This window comes from Gossypium hirsutum, chromosome A04, assembly GCF_007990345.1.
Source record: "Gossypium hirsutum isolate 1008001.06 chromosome A04, Gossypium_hirsutum_v2.1, whole genome shotgun sequence".
In the NCBI taxonomy this organism is placed as follows: domain Eukaryota; kingdom Viridiplantae; phylum Streptophyta; class Magnoliopsida; order Malvales; family Malvaceae; genus Gossypium; species Gossypium hirsutum.
In genome coordinates, this window is record NC_053427.1 from 12,879,011 (window position 1) to 12,895,193 (window position 16,183).

General features: G+C 32.2%; 2 protein-coding genes across 4 annotated transcripts; both read right to left on the minus strand.

Moving 5' to 3' along the window:
* Positions 1–8,235: 8,235 nt before the first annotated feature.
* LOC107949362 (putative F-box protein At1g67390) lies at positions 8,236–12,481 on the minus strand. Its single transcript, XM_016884055.2, has 3 exons — positions 11,444–12,481; positions 8,890–9,057; positions 8,236–8,795 (listed from the first exon to the last, which is right to left on the minus strand). The coding sequence occupies exons 1-3, from the start codon at positions 12,326–12,328 to the stop codon at positions 8,424–8,426; spliced, it is 1,425 nt and encodes a 474-aa protein (XP_016739544.1). The 5' UTR covers positions 12,329–12,481; the 3' UTR covers positions 8,236–8,423.
* Positions 12,482–12,867: 386 nt separating this feature from the next.
* LOC107948022 (putative F-box protein At1g67390) lies at positions 12,868–15,332 on the minus strand. Of its 3 annotated transcripts, none has more exons than XM_016882505.2 (3): positions 14,215–15,331; positions 13,567–13,734; positions 12,868–13,492 (listed from the first exon to the last, which is right to left on the minus strand). In XM_016882505.2, the coding sequence occupies exons 1-3, from the start codon at positions 15,208–15,210 to the stop codon at positions 13,127–13,129; spliced, it is 1,530 nt and encodes a 509-aa protein (XP_016737994.1). In that variant the 5' UTR covers positions 15,211–15,331; the 3' UTR covers positions 12,868–13,126. The 3 variants fall into 3 exon arrangements, with proteins under 3 accessions (XP_016737994.1, XP_040966886.1, XP_040966887.1); XM_041110952.1 differs by having other exon boundaries at positions 13,567–13,743; positions 14,215–15,330; XM_041110953.1 differs by lacking the exon at positions 13,567–13,734 and having other exon boundaries at positions 14,215–15,332.
* Positions 15,333–16,183: the final 851 nt, after the last annotated feature.

A 16,183-nucleotide genomic window follows, 5' to 3' on the forward strand; every position in this document is an offset into this window, starting at 1 on the left:
TTTCAAGTCAGCATGCATGATAGTAAACACACAGGCAGAGACACGACCCTGTGTCTCAACCGTGTAAGGGGCACAGCCTAGCACACGGGTGTGTGCCTTGGCTGTGTATCATTTTGGGGATGCTGACGTCAGAAACAAAATGTCCATATTTTTGCACACGGGCTAGGGCACAGGCGCGTCATGGCCGTGTGAAGGACATGGGCTGGGCACACGGGCGTGTGCCAGGCCGTGTGAAAACCCTTGTAAGTGTACATTTAGAATAAATTCCACACGAGTGGAGGACACGGGCGTACCCCTTTATTGCTTAGGCCATGTGAACCACATGGGCCATCCACACGACCATGTTGAAATGGCCACACGGGCGTGTTGCCCTTCTACACGGGCGTGTGCCATGTCTTTAAGATGAATTTTCTATAGATGGTTTAAGGGTCCGGGTTGATCCTGAATTGTTCCCAATGGTCAATTAGGGAGCATAACAAGAGGTTTAAAGTAGAAATTGAAAAAGTTTTAAATTGGACCAAGTCTGTGGGACTTGTGAACGTTTGTGTGCATGGGATCGAGTTAGGTAATACCTCGTATCCAGCTCCGGCGTAAGTTATGGGTATGGGGTGTTACAGTAGTTCAATGACAATTAAACATATATAATTCAATTAAAAGACATTTATTTGCATATGAACTTACCTCGTATATGCAATGAACAGATCAGATCGACTATTCGACAACTTTCGATTTCCCACGATCTAAATCTGATTTCTTTCGTTCTTGATCTATATACATTCAAAATTAACTCTTTTATTCAACAACACATTCAATTAAATCCACAACACATATTTGGGCATTTTCACACTTTAACCCCTAAAGTTTTACAATTTTACAATTTAATCACTATTTCATAAATACACAAAATTCACAAAGTTCAATAAGGCCCATGCTTAGTTGAATTCTCTATAAGTCCCTAGCAGCCCATATTTTTTATTTATTTCACACTTTAACCCTTCAATTTACAAATTTCACAATTTAATCATTATTTGACATTTTCATCAAAAATCCCTTTACCAAACATGTAAAACTATCAACAATAATTCATTTTTCATCATTATCTATCACAAAGCTCAAGCATTCATCAATGGCGCTTCACAAAATCTTTAAAAAAATTCAAAAATTAAGACATAGGCTAGCTAGTACTCAAAGCAACGATTACAAAAACATAGAAATCATTAAAAACTGAGCTCGAAACATGCCTCAATTAAGCCACACAAATTTTGAACCCTAAATGAGCTTCAATATTTTATTTTATTTTGCTTTTCGGTGAAATATGATGATAATGAAGCCAAATTTTGTTTTCTTTTATTAATAATAACATTAATAACCAAATTACTAATTTAACCTTAATTAAAACCATTTAAAAACATTCATTTAATGCCCATTTATGTCCATTCCCCCTATCCATGGTCTAATTACAACATAAGGACCTTTCATTTAATAAGTCATGGCAATTAAGCTCTTTTAAGAAGTGGAATGCAACTTTTGCATTTTACACGATTTAGTCCTTTTCTCAAATTAACCACTTAAACAATGAAATTATTTCACGAAATTTTCACACATATATTGCTATAAACACCAAAAATAATATTAAAATAGTTTTTGGACCTTGAATTTGTGGTTCCAAAACCACTGTTCTGATTTAGCTAAAACCGGGTTGTTACACAACTTGCTCAAATAATTTTATTAAGAGCACAATTTCCAGATAATGCTGGTGAGTTTACATCCCAAGCTTTTAATGATTATTGTATGTCAATTGAGATAAAAGTTGAACATCCTGTAGCTCATGTTCATACACAAAATGGTTTAGTTGAATCATTTATCAAACGTCTTCAACTAATAGCTCGACCATTTCTTATGAGAATAAAACTCCCTGTTACAGCTTGGGGATATGCTATTTTTCATGCACAACACTTGTGCGCTTAAGGCCAATAAGTTATAATAAGTGCTCCCTATTACAATTGGCTTTTGGTCAGGAGCCAAATATTTCCCATCTTAGAACTTTTGGATGTGCAGTATATGTTCCAATTGCTTCACCATAACGCACAAAGATAGGTCCTCAAAAGGAGGTTGGGAATATATGTTGGTTAGGAATCTCCTTCTATAATTAAATATGTTGAACCATTAACTGGAGATTTATTTACTGCATGATTCATTGATTGTCATTCTGATGAAACAACATTCCCAACATTAGAGGGAGAGAAAATACAATTGGTAAAAGAAATTACATGGAATGGATCATTATTATCTCAATTAGATAATCGCACAAGTTAATGTGAACAAGAAGTTCAAAGGATCATACATTTGCAAAACATTGCCAATCAATTGCCGGATTCATTTACTGACCTAAAGAGAATTACAAAATCTCACATACTAGCTGAAAATGCTCCAATACGAATTGATATCCCAATAGGGCAAATTGTTAGTGGAAAAAAAGTAATCCACGCTTGAAGCGTGGAAGGCCAATCAGTTCCAAAGATAAAAATCCTTGTAAAAGGAAATGAGCAATTATTCAAAATGATAATATTGTGGAGGCAAGTGCCCAAGAAGATGCCAAAGATATAACTAATCAAAAAACCCCAGAAGAGGTTCAGGTACATGAAAATGGTGATAACAAATAAATCTCAATAAGTTATGTTACTTTAAGAAAAAGATAGAACTGAAAAAATATAGTTTTCGACAACAATTTTGCTTATAATGTTGCTATTGAAATAGCAAAAGAAAATGAAGATCCTGAGCCTAAATCTATTGAGGAATGTAGAAATAGAAAAGATTGGCCAAAATGGAAAGACGCAATTCAAGCAGAATTAAATTCACTTTCTAAACATGAGGTTTTTGGACCTATAGTCCAAACACTTAAATATATAAAGCCGGTAGGATATAAATGGATATTTGTGTGAAAACAAAATGAGAAAAATGAAGTCGTAATATATAAATCACGACTTATAGGACAAGGATTATCGCAAGCATTGATTATGAAGAGACATATTCTCCTGTGGTGGATACAATCATGTTTAGATACCTTATTATTCTGGTAGTATGTGAAAAACTTGACATGCGTCTAATGGATGTTGTTACAGCCTATTTGTATGGTACACTTGATAGTGAAATTTATATGAAAGTCCCAGAAGGATTTAAAATCCCTGAAGGATATAGAGTTTCCCGGGAAAATTGTTCAATCAAATTAAAGAAAAGTTTATATGGATTAAAACAATCTGAACGTATGTGATACAATCGTCTTAGTGAATATTAGCTAAAAGAAGGTTATAAAAATGATCCAATCTGCCCATGTGTTTTTATAAAAAGGTCTGAAGCAAAATTTGTGATAATTGCTATTTATGTTGATTATCTAAATATTATTGGAACTCCTGAAGTGCTTCAAAATGCAGTAAATTATTTAAAAAAGAATTTGAGATGAAAGATCTTGGAAAAAAAGTATTGTCTTGGCTTGCAGATCGAGCATTTAAAAGATGGAATTCATGTCTATTAGTCAACTACGAAAAAGATCTTAAATATATTTTATATGAATAAAGCACATCCATTAAGTACCCCGATGGTTGTACGATCGTTAGATGTGAATAAAGATCAATTTCATCCTTGTGAGAATGATGAAGAGTTTCTTGGTCCTGAAGTACCATATCTAAGTGCCATAGGAGCATTGATGTATCTTGCAAACAACACAAGACCTGATATAGCTTTTACTGTAAACTTGTTAGCAAGATTTAGTTCTTCTCCAACCCGTAGACATTAAAATGTAATTAAACATGTATTTAGATATCTTAGAGGGACCATTGATAGGGGGTTATTTTATTCAAGTGATTCAAAATCCCTATTAGTTCGTTATGCTGATGCTGGATATTTGTCGGATCCACATAAAGGTCAATCTCAAATGGGATATTTATTTACATATGGAGGTACTACCATTTCATAGCGTTCGACAAAGCAAACATTAGCGGCTACCTCTTCAAATCATGCTGAAATAATTGCAATGCATGAGGCAAGCCGAGAGTATGTTTGGCTAAGGTTATTAACCCAACATATCCAGAAGATATATAATTGCCTTTATAGGAAAATATGCCAACTATCATATACAAAGATAATGCAGGATGTATAGCTCAATTAAAGGGTGGTTATATCAAAGGTGATAGATCGAAATATATTTCACCAAAATTATTCTTCACTCATGATCTTGAGAAGAAAGCTGACATAGAAGTTCAAAAAATTCGTTCTAGTGATAATTTAGCAGATCTTTTTACCAAGGCATTACCAACTTCAACATTTTAAAGACTACGAAACAAGATTGGAATGCGTCGACTCAAAGATATAATGTGATGTCGCCATTAGAGGGAGTCCAAAACATGTTGTACTCTTTTCCTTTAACCAAGGTTTTGTCCCACTGGGTTTTCTTGGTAAAGATTTTTAACGAGGCAACTTGTAATAGGAGATTGTGTACTCTTTTTCCTTCATTAGGTTTTAATTCCATAGGGTTTTTCCTAATAAAGGTTTTTAATGAGGCACAGTTGTCTCTAATGAACATCCAAGGGTAAGTGTTATAAATATTACTTTATTATGGATGTCCATGTAACGCCCCAATTTTCGGGAATTCTGTGAATGTTGGCAAAATTTCATGCTTTAATTTTGTCATTTGTGAGTGAAATTATGAAATAGGACCTATGTGAAAATGTTTGAAAATGCTATAGGCTAAATTGAAGTGGCCAAATAAATAGGAGTGCAAAATAGGAGGATTTGCATGACAAACCTCCCATTTTACATGAAGTGGTCAGCCATCATGTTGTTGTAGACAAAATGTACACTTGATATCCATAATTTATGGTACAAATTGATACAAATTGATAATAGGTTAGGTAAATGTTCCATGATAATGGGTTAGGTAAATGTTTCATGATAATGGGTTAGGTAAATGTTTCATGATAAGAATTTCATGTCTTTTGTATTAAAGAATTAAATGAATGAAATATGAAGTTTTATTAAAAGAAAAAGGGGTGAAAAGAACAAAGTTTTGTCCATCTTTGTTCATCACAGCTGAAAGTTAGAGAAGAGAAAGGAGAGGAGAAAGCTCTTGAGTATTCGGTCATTAGGAGGAGGAAAATTGAAGGTAAGTTCTTTGTACCTTGCTTCTATCTTGATGTTCATGAGTTCTTCTTGATTCTAGCTTAACTCTTGAAGCATATTTTGGTTTTTAGTTGTGTTGTGAGCATTTAGTCATGAATTAAAATGAAGGAAATGGTTGTTGTTTCATGTTCTTTTGATGAAAAAAATGGAAGATAGGTGAAGTTGAGCCAAACAAATGAGCATGCATGTGTCTTAGATGTTAAAGGGAAAAATCAGCTAACATGTTGTTCTTTAAAATGATGAAATGGAGATTATTCTTAAGTAAAATCATAGATATGTGATGATTGATTGGTGATATACATGTTTAAATAACATGCATGCAAGGTATGTGTGAAAGAGTGATTTGGTAATAAATCTGCTTGGGACAGCAGCAGTAACGTGACTTTGGAAAATCACCATAAATTGTGGGAGATGAATTAGAAGCTGAATAAATTATGTAATTAAATCTTATTGAGTCTAGTTTCTAATGAAATAAACAAGAACATATTTTGAATTCTTTACAATGAGAAATTTGATTCGTAATGAAGAGTGGTCAGATTAGTCAAACAGTGAAACATGGGAAACTTTGAGAAAAATATGGTATTGATTGGCTAAACCAAAAATTCTGAAAATTTTATGGATAGAGTATATATGAGTCTATTTTCAGGGAAAATTAACGGAACTTGATTTGGAGTTTCTTAGCTCCAGTTATAAATAATTTAGTGAATGTTACTCAGGAAGACAGCTTGCAGTGAAATTATGATTATGTGGTAAACATTGACAAAAATTTGTTAATGAGTTGCTTATTGATTTCTTATAAGCTTACTATGATCTGTAGGTGTGGTTGGCCGAATATTGTAAGGGGTTAATACGTAGTTTGTATTTGAATAGTTAGATTAACGTGTTAGTAATCCAATTGTAGGAGGTTCGTGTGTGGATCTCGTCAGCATATCGTCGCAAACAGGTGTGTAACTAACACCCTCTTTCTTAGTCTAGATCGGCAAAAGTCGAAAATCTGAAATGCTAAAAACCGGTATTTTGTAGATTTGCGAGTGTGGGAATGCTCGTGAGGTAAATCGATTAATGGTTTTGGTAAACTGCAAAATTTGGACTGCAAAGTGCATGATTTCTGTGCCCTCGATATTTTTGGGCTTAATGGGCCAAAATTGGAATGATGGGCCAACGGGCCCAATTCGGTAAGAACCCTCGATAGTGATTCTGTTAGTACGTGAAAGGTAGGAATATGCATGAAAAACCCTAAAATAGATAAATTACTGAAATACCTTTAAAACTTGAAAATTTACAGTTTTACCCCTAGTAGATAAATTACCGAAATACCCCTAGGGTTAAATTGACCTAAATGCATGTTTGACTGTTGTTATTTACTGCATGCCATGTTGTTATTATCTGATGAATGGGATTGGGATATTGACGGAGGAAGTACTGAAAGTGGCTTGTCCACGTACTGGAGGCTTTGCCTCAATTTACTGTTAACTGAGCAGCAAGGCTGCAACTGTGGAGTGTTGGGCTGGGTGGGTTGAGCTATTCCCCACATGGAGTGTATGGCTGGTACGGGTGGAGTGTAGTGGTTGGTGGGTTGAGTAGTCTCCCCAAATGGGCTTGCATATGTTATTGATGTTGCATGTATTTTGAAATGGGCCTATAGGCCATACTGTTATCTGAATAAGGGGCTAAGGCCCAGTTTATTGTAATCTGAAAAGGGCTCTGGCCCAGTACCACTGTTACCTGAATGGGCTTAGGCCCAATAGGCTTGAGCTGACTTGGGCTTTGAATGGGTTTTCCTTACACACTGAGTTTCCCCAAACTCACCCCTTTTATTTTCATCCACGCAGGAAATCCCCAACCATAGTGGGCTTGGAGCTGTGAGGGAATTCGGAGTGGCCACCCGTTCTGAAAGTTTGATTTTCTTCTGGTGAACTGGACATCCTTTTATTTACGTTTGAAGTTTTTGGGCTTTTAAATGTAATAAGGCCGCTTAATTATTTTTGATGGTTTTAATATGTATTACTAAGATAGGTAATACTTATTTTAACTGTTGAAATTGGATAGCTTTAGGGCGCGTTTTCAAAAACAACAATTGATTTCAAAATAACACGACAACAAGCAAAGCTTCCGCAATGAAAGTATTTTCCAAAATTAATCACTTTTCCTAAAAATGACTTAATCAAATCGGTTTCCTAGAAATATCCATGACGTTAAGGTGTGGCAATGGCGGTATGCATGTCTAGGATTGGATCCGAAGGGAGCTTGGTACTTAAGCAGTCCGATGGACTCACCACCTCTTTTCCGGTTTCCTACCTGGTGCACAGCTTCCATTCACTTTAACATTTAATGAATTAATCTTTTGAACATCAAGTACGATTTTCTGGACTTAGAATGGAATTTTTTTTTACGTTTTTGATGTGGCATGCCGGATCCGGCCATAACTTCTGGGCCGGGTTTGGGGTGCTACAGTCCATAACTCTCAAAGTTGTAACCTCCATTGTAGCAACCCCCAATGGATTTATGAGGGTTTTATATAGTAATTAAACCTCTATTTATTCTTTGTAACTTAAGGGATTGTATTATGTTAGAAGGTCTATAAATAGAGGCATGTACAAGGCTTGTAGAGATGCACAATAATTGAAATAAAAAGTTCTCTTGTTTATCTTCTACTGTATTACTTCTTTGTATTGATATTTTCTCTTTAGTTTGTTCTTTCCTTTCATTATTTCATAACAGTTTATAATTTTTTTCATGTATTAATATTTTAATTTAATTAAAAAATACTTTTTTGTTAAAAGATATATTTTAATAAAATTGCATGTATATTTATTTGATTTTTAAATGATTTTGAAGTTAAAAAAGAAAGGAGAAAATTTTCAAAAAATCTTTAAATTCTATTCATTTAACATTTAATCCTGATCAGTGTGCCATATGACACTCTATCAGTAGTTCATGGGTCAATATGTGTCAAAATTTAACACTGTTAAATCATAGTACCAAAATGTTTAATAAAATAAAAATAACAAATCAAACAAATCAAAAGTACAAATACCACATTGACAATTTCGTTAAAGTACAAGAGTAAAGGTTGCCATTATCCCATTAAAACTAACTTTCAAATTGGAGTATCTCATTCTAGCAAAAAAGAAACATGAAATCACACCAAAAATCATCTTTGAAAAACCAATGATAAATTCCCCATCCTGTTCAAAATCCTTAACTAATCCAAAAATCCTTGACATAAAGAAAAACAAAACAAAAAACTAGTTTAGGGTTGAGACCCATCTTCCAAAACTACCATCAAATTGGGGTGGCGGTTTAAGAAGAATGGAGACATCAATGGAGGATCTAGGCAGTGAAAGTAAACCAAGAGTTGCCTCACCTCCTTCTCTAGAGCAGTCATGGTTACACCAAATCTCTATTCTCTTCAACTTGGCACCTTTCGTAATCAGATGCCTTGGGAATTCCATTTCCCCATCTTTCCCTTTGAATCCCTTAATGGATACTTGTTTTAGTGTGAATGTAATACAATCGCACAACCCTCTTTTCTCCCATAGCTTTGTCTCTGGATATGGCAGTCGGTTGTTTACACTACTGTAATCCCTTGTTGCTTCCTCTATTTCACTTCTACTTTCCTGAATATAATGCATAAATCAAGGATCATCACCTGTTCATATCATTTCCACCAATACAGGATGATCTAAATCTAAATATATATATATATATTACCTCTATGTTGATTTCAAGTTGGTGTAGACTAAGGCAGCGTTGTAGAACGATACAGAGGATCAACATTTCCCTTCTATCGTTCAAGTCCAAATCAATGGTTAGCTCCCTCAAATTCATAAACAGATTCAGGTCTTCCATTGGATCATTAGCTTTATAATTAACAGGTGTCTGCACGGCCAACCAAAATAATTTATCAAGTCATCATGTTTGTTTTGCAGTTCATAGAGACTAATTTTTTCAAGATTCATGATTGTTACTCTAAAAAATATCATCTTCAAGGTTTGAATTTGAATTCTCCCCTTAAAAATATAATGCATTTTACAATTACATCCAATATTTTCGATTATTTATATCTAACTATTCATCTCTTTTAACACCCAAACATTTATATATAACACTGTAAAGTACCACTATAGATTTCCTTAAAAGAAACCAATTTACCTAATAGCACAAAAACAAATCAAGCATTATAGAGGACGAAAAATTATATCATTTAATAACCAATTTACGTATTAAAAACAAAACATGCATGAATATAAACATGATAAAATATAAATTTAAGTATCGGCAAAATATGTATAATTTAAAAACTACTAATGCATTAATAGAACAATCATTTATACAACACTAAAAAATAAAAAATTAAATAAAAGGTGTAGAATTCAAAAGTTACTTATTGACATAAATTACATGTTATGATTCCGATAACGAAAGCAAAATAAGTATTTATAAAACACGATAAAATATAAACTTTAAGTATCGTTAAAAGATATATAATTTGAAAATTGTTTTACTTATTAAAATAGAAACAGAATAAGCATTTATAATAAAATAGAGGTTTAGGTATAGCGGAAGGTGTATGGTTCCGATAACCAAAGAAAAATAAGTATTTATATAACACTCTCAAAAATATCATCTCCAAGGTTCGAATTTGAATTCTCCCCTTAAAAATATAATGCGTTTTACAATTACATCCAACATTTTTCGGTTATTTATATCTAGTTATTCATCTCTTTAACATCAAACATTTATATATAACACTGTAAAGTACAACTATAGATTTCCTTAAAAGAACCAATTTACCTGATAGCACAAGAACAAATCAAGCATTTATAGAGTAAGAAATTACATAATTTGATAAGCAATTTACGTATTAAAAACAAAACATGCATGAATATATACACGATAAAATATAAATTTAGATATCAATAAAATATGTATAATTTAAAAACTACTAATGCATTAATAGAGTAATCATTTATACAACACGATAAAATAAAAATTTAAATAAAAGGTGTATAATTCAAAAGTTACTTATTAACATAAATTACATGTATAGTAAAAGATATATAATTTGAAAATCAATTTACATATTAAAATAAATACAAAATAAGTATTTATAATAAAATACTGATTTAGGTATGGCAAAAAGTGTATGATTTCAATAACCAAAGAAACATAAGCATTTATAAAACACGATGGAGTGTAAATTTAGGCATCGCTAAAAGGTATATAATTCGGAAACCATTTTACTTAATAATAAAGACAAAATAATCATTTATAATAAAATATAGGTTTAAGTATAATAAAAGATGTATGATTCCGATAACGAAAGTAAAATAAGTATTTATAAAACACGATGGAATATAAACTTTAAGTATCGATCGTTAAAAGATATATATAATTCGAAAACCGTTTTACTTATTAAAATAGAAACAAAATAAGCATTTATAATAAAATAGAGGTTTAGGTATGGCGGAAGGTGTATGATTCCGATAACCAAAGAAAAATAAGTATTTATATAACACTCATAGAATATAAACTTTAAGTATCGTTAAGAGATATCTAATTTGAAAACCTATTTACTTATTAAAACAAAAACAAAATATATAGAGGTTTAGGTATAGTGAAGGTGTACGAATATTCCGATAACCAAAGAAAAATAAGCATTTATATAACATCCATGAAACATATCGTTAAAAGATATATAATTCAAAAATTGTTTGTACTTATTAAAACAAAAATAAATTACGCATTTATAATAAAATAGAGGTATAGGTATGGTGAAAGGCGTATGGTTCTGATAACCAAAGCAAAATAAACATTTATAGTACACAATGAAATATAAACTTTAAGTATCGTTAAAAGATTTATAATTCGAAAACCATTTTACTTACTAAAACAAAAACAAAATAAGCATTTATAATAAAATAGAGGTTTAGATATAGTAAAAGGCATATGATTCGGATAATCGAAGCAAAATAAACAATTATATAACACTCATAAAATATAAACTTTAAGCATAGTTGAAAGATGGATAATTTGAAAACCAATTTAGGTATTAAAACAAAAACAAAATGATTACTTTGTATCTAACCATAAACAAATAAGCATATGTAAGTATAATGAAAGGTGTATAATTACGAAAATAAGTATTTATGTAAACTTTAAGCATCGCATAATTCGAAAACCTATCTACTTATTAAAACAAAAACAAAATGCTTACTTTGTATCTAACCAGAAAATAAAAGAGGTAGTGAAATTAATTGCTTACCAAGAGATGAGTGCAATACTCTAGAATTTCAGCAATCTTGGTGATATTGTCTGAATTTTTAGTTATGGGCTTGCGAGTTGCAGTAAAAACCCTAAGATTTGGAGCATGGATAACCAAATTTTTGGCTTGAAATTTCATAGAATGAAGCACCAAAACACCAAGAGATTGGGTAGATAAATAAATGCCCTGCGAACGCAATGATCCCAGCTCCACAGTCTTAACCGTTTGGCTAAAGATCCGAACCTGTTTTAACCTGAAGGGGGAATAACAAACGCTCAAATATTCCAAAAGATCACAGCTAGAAACGATTGCTTCAAGGGTTTCAGTGCTAATAGCGCAGTGATAAAGTTTCAAGGTTTTGAGGTTATGGCAATGGTGAAAAGGGGAATCGGATCGGATACTGTAATGTGTGAACTCAAGTGATTGCAGAGTTTCACATGAAAAAATCCCAGACGGTAAATTCAGACCCCGTCCAGAATGGCTTCTTCTATAAAACTCTTGTTGAAAATCATCGCAACGGAAAGCCAATTCTTGCACTTTCTTCTCGGATGTAAGATATTTAATCCACTTCTCAAGATCACCGTTTCTGCAACTACTTAAAAGATGAACGATTCTGCAACTAATCAAGTTACGCTTATGAGATAACAATACATTTTCGATATTCTTAACAACTCGGGAAATCTCTTCCCTCGGATCATCAACATCATCACCATATAATTTCCTCACTCCTTTTGGATCGAAATCTAAACGGGAAGCATACCTCCATAAATCCTTCCATCGTTTTGATAAAATAGTTGTTCTTATTGCTTCAATGGCTGGTAAGTCTGATATAATCCTAGCCAAAACTTCGTTGTGAAGGTTGCTGATGAAATCATTCGTCGCCATTGTTTCACAATTTGATTTCTTGCAAGAGCTCTAATGAAAAAAATACTCCACAATGGAACCTACATATATCCTCTTTTTAAACCTAAATTTTGATAATGGCTTGTTTTATATGGAAAGGGTATTTTAGAGTCGACCAAAGAAAAAGAAACTCGACTTCATGTTTATCTCGTGTTCCATTCTTGTCTTTTACTTAGTTTTATAAAAATATATATTTTATTAAATGATTTCAACCTTAAAAAAAAGAACAGAAAAATTCTTAAATTCTATTTATTTAATTTTTTTTCTTGGTCCACATGGCACTCTTTCAATAGTGCATATGGCAATATTCAACACTCTTAAATTGGAGTACCAAAATATTTGACAAAACAAAAATACAAGTCTCAAACCGAGCAAATTAAAAGTTCAAGTACAAGAGTAAAGCTTGCTATCATCCCATTAAAACTAACTTTCAAACTGGAGCTTCTCATTCTGATACCATGATAGAAGGTAATCTAAACTAAACACTTTATGAATGAACAAAATTGAATTGCTTTTGTAAATTCAATCCTTAACTATTCTGTATATCAAGACTATTATTTATAGAAGAGAGCTTAGTAACTGCTCTGCTGAACTGACTAACCACTTGGATAACAAACCACAACTACTGATATTAATCAAATACTCTATCACATTCCAACGATATATAAACATAAAATCACACCTAAAGTCATCTTCGAAAAACCAATGATAAATTCCCCATCCCATGCAAAATCCTTAACTAATCCGAAAATCCTTGACAAAAAGAAAAAAAAAACTATTCTAGGGTTGAGACCCATCTTCCAAAACTACCAACAAATTGGGTGGCGGTTTAAGAAGAATGGAGACATCAATGGAGGATCTAGGTAGTGAAAGTAAACCAAGAGTTGCCTTACCTCCTTCACTGGACCAGTCATGGTTGCACCAAATCTCTAATCTCTCCAACTTGGCACATTTCGTAATCAGATGCCTTGGGAATTCCATTTCCCCATCTTTCCCGTTGAATCCCTTAATGGATACATGTCTTAGTGTGAATGTAATACAATCGCACAGCTCCCTTTGCTCCCATAGCTTTGTCTCTGGATATGGCAGTCGGTTGTTTACACTACTGTAATTCCTTGTTGCTTCCTCTATTTCACTTCTGCTTTCCTGAATATAATGCATAAATCAAGGATCATCACATGTTCATAACATTTCCACCACTACAGGATGATCTATATTACCTTTATGTTGATTTCAAGTTGGTGTAGACTAAGGCAGCGTTGTAGAACGATACAGAGGATCAACATTTCCCTTCTATCGTTCAAGTCTAAATCAATGGTTAGCTCCCTCAAATTCTTAAACAGATTTGGGTCTTCAATTGGATCATTAGCTTTATAATTTACAGGTGTCTGCACAGGCTAATCAAAATAATTTTAACCATCACGTTAATTTTGTAATTCATAGAAACTAATTTTTTCCGAATTCATGAATCTAATTTCTCTCATTAAAAATATAATGTATTTTACAATTACACCCAACACTTATCCTAATAGCACAAAAATAAACCAAACATTTATTTAATACAATATTATATAACTTGATAACCAATTTACTTATTAAAAACAAAACATACATGGATATATAAATTATTTAGGTATCGATAAAAGATGTATGATTCAAAAATTGCTTATTAACATAAATGTATAGCAAAAGATCAAAACTATTTTATAGATTAAAATAAAAATAAAATAAGCCTTTATAATAAAATACAAAGTAAAGGTGTATAATTCTAATAACCAATGTAAAATAAGCATTTATATAACACTCATCAAATATAAACTTTATAAAAAAAATAGAAAATAAAAGAGGTAGTGAAATTAAATGCTTACCAAGAGATGAGTGCAATACTCTAGAATTTCAGCAATCTTGGTCTGTTTTGAAGGACGGGTGAAATTGTATGGATTTTTAGTTATGGGCTTGCGAGTTGCAGTAAAAACCCTAAGATTTGGAGCATGGATAACCATACTTTTGGCTGGAAATTTCATAGAATGAAGAACCAAAGCACCAAGAGATTGGGTAGATAAATAAATCCCCTCCAAATCCAATGATTCCAGCTCCACAGTCTTAACCGTTTGGCTAAAGATCCGAACCTGTTTTAAACTGGAGGTGGAAGAACAAACGCTCAAATGTTCCATAAAACCACAGCTAGAAACGATTGCTTCAAGGGTTTCAGTGCTAATATCACAGTGATAGAGTTTCAAGGTTTTGAGGTTATGGCAATGGTGAAAAGGGCGATGGAATCGGATATCGTAATTTGTGAACTCAAGTGATTGCAGAGTTCTACATGAAAAAATCCCAGACGGTAAATTCAGACCCAATCCGAATAGGCTTTTTGGATGAAACTCATGTTGATAATCATCGCAAAGGAAAGCCAATTCTTGCACTTCTTTCTCGGATGTAAGATATTTAATCCACTTCTCAAGATCACCGTTTCTGTAACTATTGGAGAGATGAACGATTCTGCAACTAATCAAGTTACGTTCATGAGATAACAATACATTATCGATATTCTTAACAACTCGGGCAATCTCTTCCCTCTTATCAGTATCATCAAAATCATCACCATCGTCATGGCAAACATTGGATCCAAATTGTATTACTGGAACCGTAGATCTGCGTTGATTTGGAGCAGGAACAGCCTGTTTTCTTGGTGATAATTTCTTCACTCCTTTTGGATCGAAATCTAAACGGAAAACATTCCTCCATACATCCTTCAATCGTTTTGATAAAATAGTTGTTCTTATTGCTTCAATGGCTGGTAAGCCTGATATAATCCTAGCCAAAACTTCGTCGGGAAGGTTACTGATGAAATCATCCGTCGCCATTGTTTCGCAATTTGATTCCTTGCAAGAGCTTTGATGAATAATCGATGGAACTTAGATATATGGCTTTTTCAACCCTAAATAATATATAGAAAGAATAATTTAAGCTTTTTGAAATCTTGATGATGAAGAGTTTTATATGGAAAGGATATCTAGGGTCGGCTAAAGAAAAATATTATATTTTTTAATATTATATTATAATATTATAAGGCTCTTGTTAATTTTTGAAAATATTATAAATACTAATTTTTATAAAGTTATATGGATGAAAATATTTTATATTGAAATTATATTTGTAAAATTATGTTAACAAATGACTATTGATGAAATAGTAAGATATTTCTATTTTCATATCATCTTTGATTTTATTATCAATTATAATTTATTTTTTTAACATCAAACAATTTAGTATTATACAAATCAAGAAATTTAAAGAATAGTTGACGTTAGATATTATAAGGGGAAGAACGAGGTACATGTAAGTGTATTTCAAGGTCTTATTCTTTATTTTCCCTTCTTTTGATGATTGAAAACTTTATTATTTTGATTGTTTTGTTAAGGAAATGAAAATATTGATAACTAGGAGCGAAGTCAGAAACTTCTTTTTAAGGGGTATAAATTAAATTATAATTGTTACGATAGTAAAAATGCAATTTCATCATTTTAATACTCTATATCTTTATAATTTTTTATTATTTTTAATGAAGGTAAAGTGTAATTTTACCTTTATTAATTTAAAATTTTAAAGGGTCTAAATAAAAGTTATTCATTTTGAGAGGGGCCAGCCCCTTATCAACGCCCTAGTTGATAAAGAACAATGTGATTATTATATCTCTTTCAAAATTTGATTTTCTTATGTTGATTGTATTTATCGAAATATATTTTGCAAAGAAAGTTTTTTATGTTTTAATTATTTTTCATGCTCTTCCAACTAAAATCTTTCCATTTAAATATACCTTTTATAGACTGAACCACC

Coding starts and splice junctions, on each gene's coding strand:
- LOC107949362 (XM_016884055.2), bottom strand. CDS start 12,328: ATGGCGACGAATGATTTCATCAGCAACCTTCACAACGAAGTTTTGGCT. Junction 9,058..11,443: donor AGTATTGCACTCATCTCTTG/GTAAGCAATTAA, acceptor TTGGCCGTGCAG/ACACCTGTTAATTATAAAGC. Junction 8,796..8,889: donor AACTTGAAATCAACATAGAG/GTAATATATATA, acceptor CATTATATTCAG/GAAAGTAGAAGTGAAATAGA.
- LOC107948022 (XM_041110952.1), bottom strand. CDS start 15,210: ATGGCGACGGATGATTTCATCAGTAACCTTCCCGACGAAGTTTTGGCT. Junction 13,744..14,214: donor AGTATTGCACTCATCTCTTG/GTAAGCATTTAA, acceptor TATTTTGATTAG/CCTGTGCAGACACCTGTAAA. Junction 13,493..13,566: donor AACTTGAAATCAACATAAAG/GTAATATAGATC, acceptor CATTATATTCAG/GAAAGCAGAAGTGAAATAGA.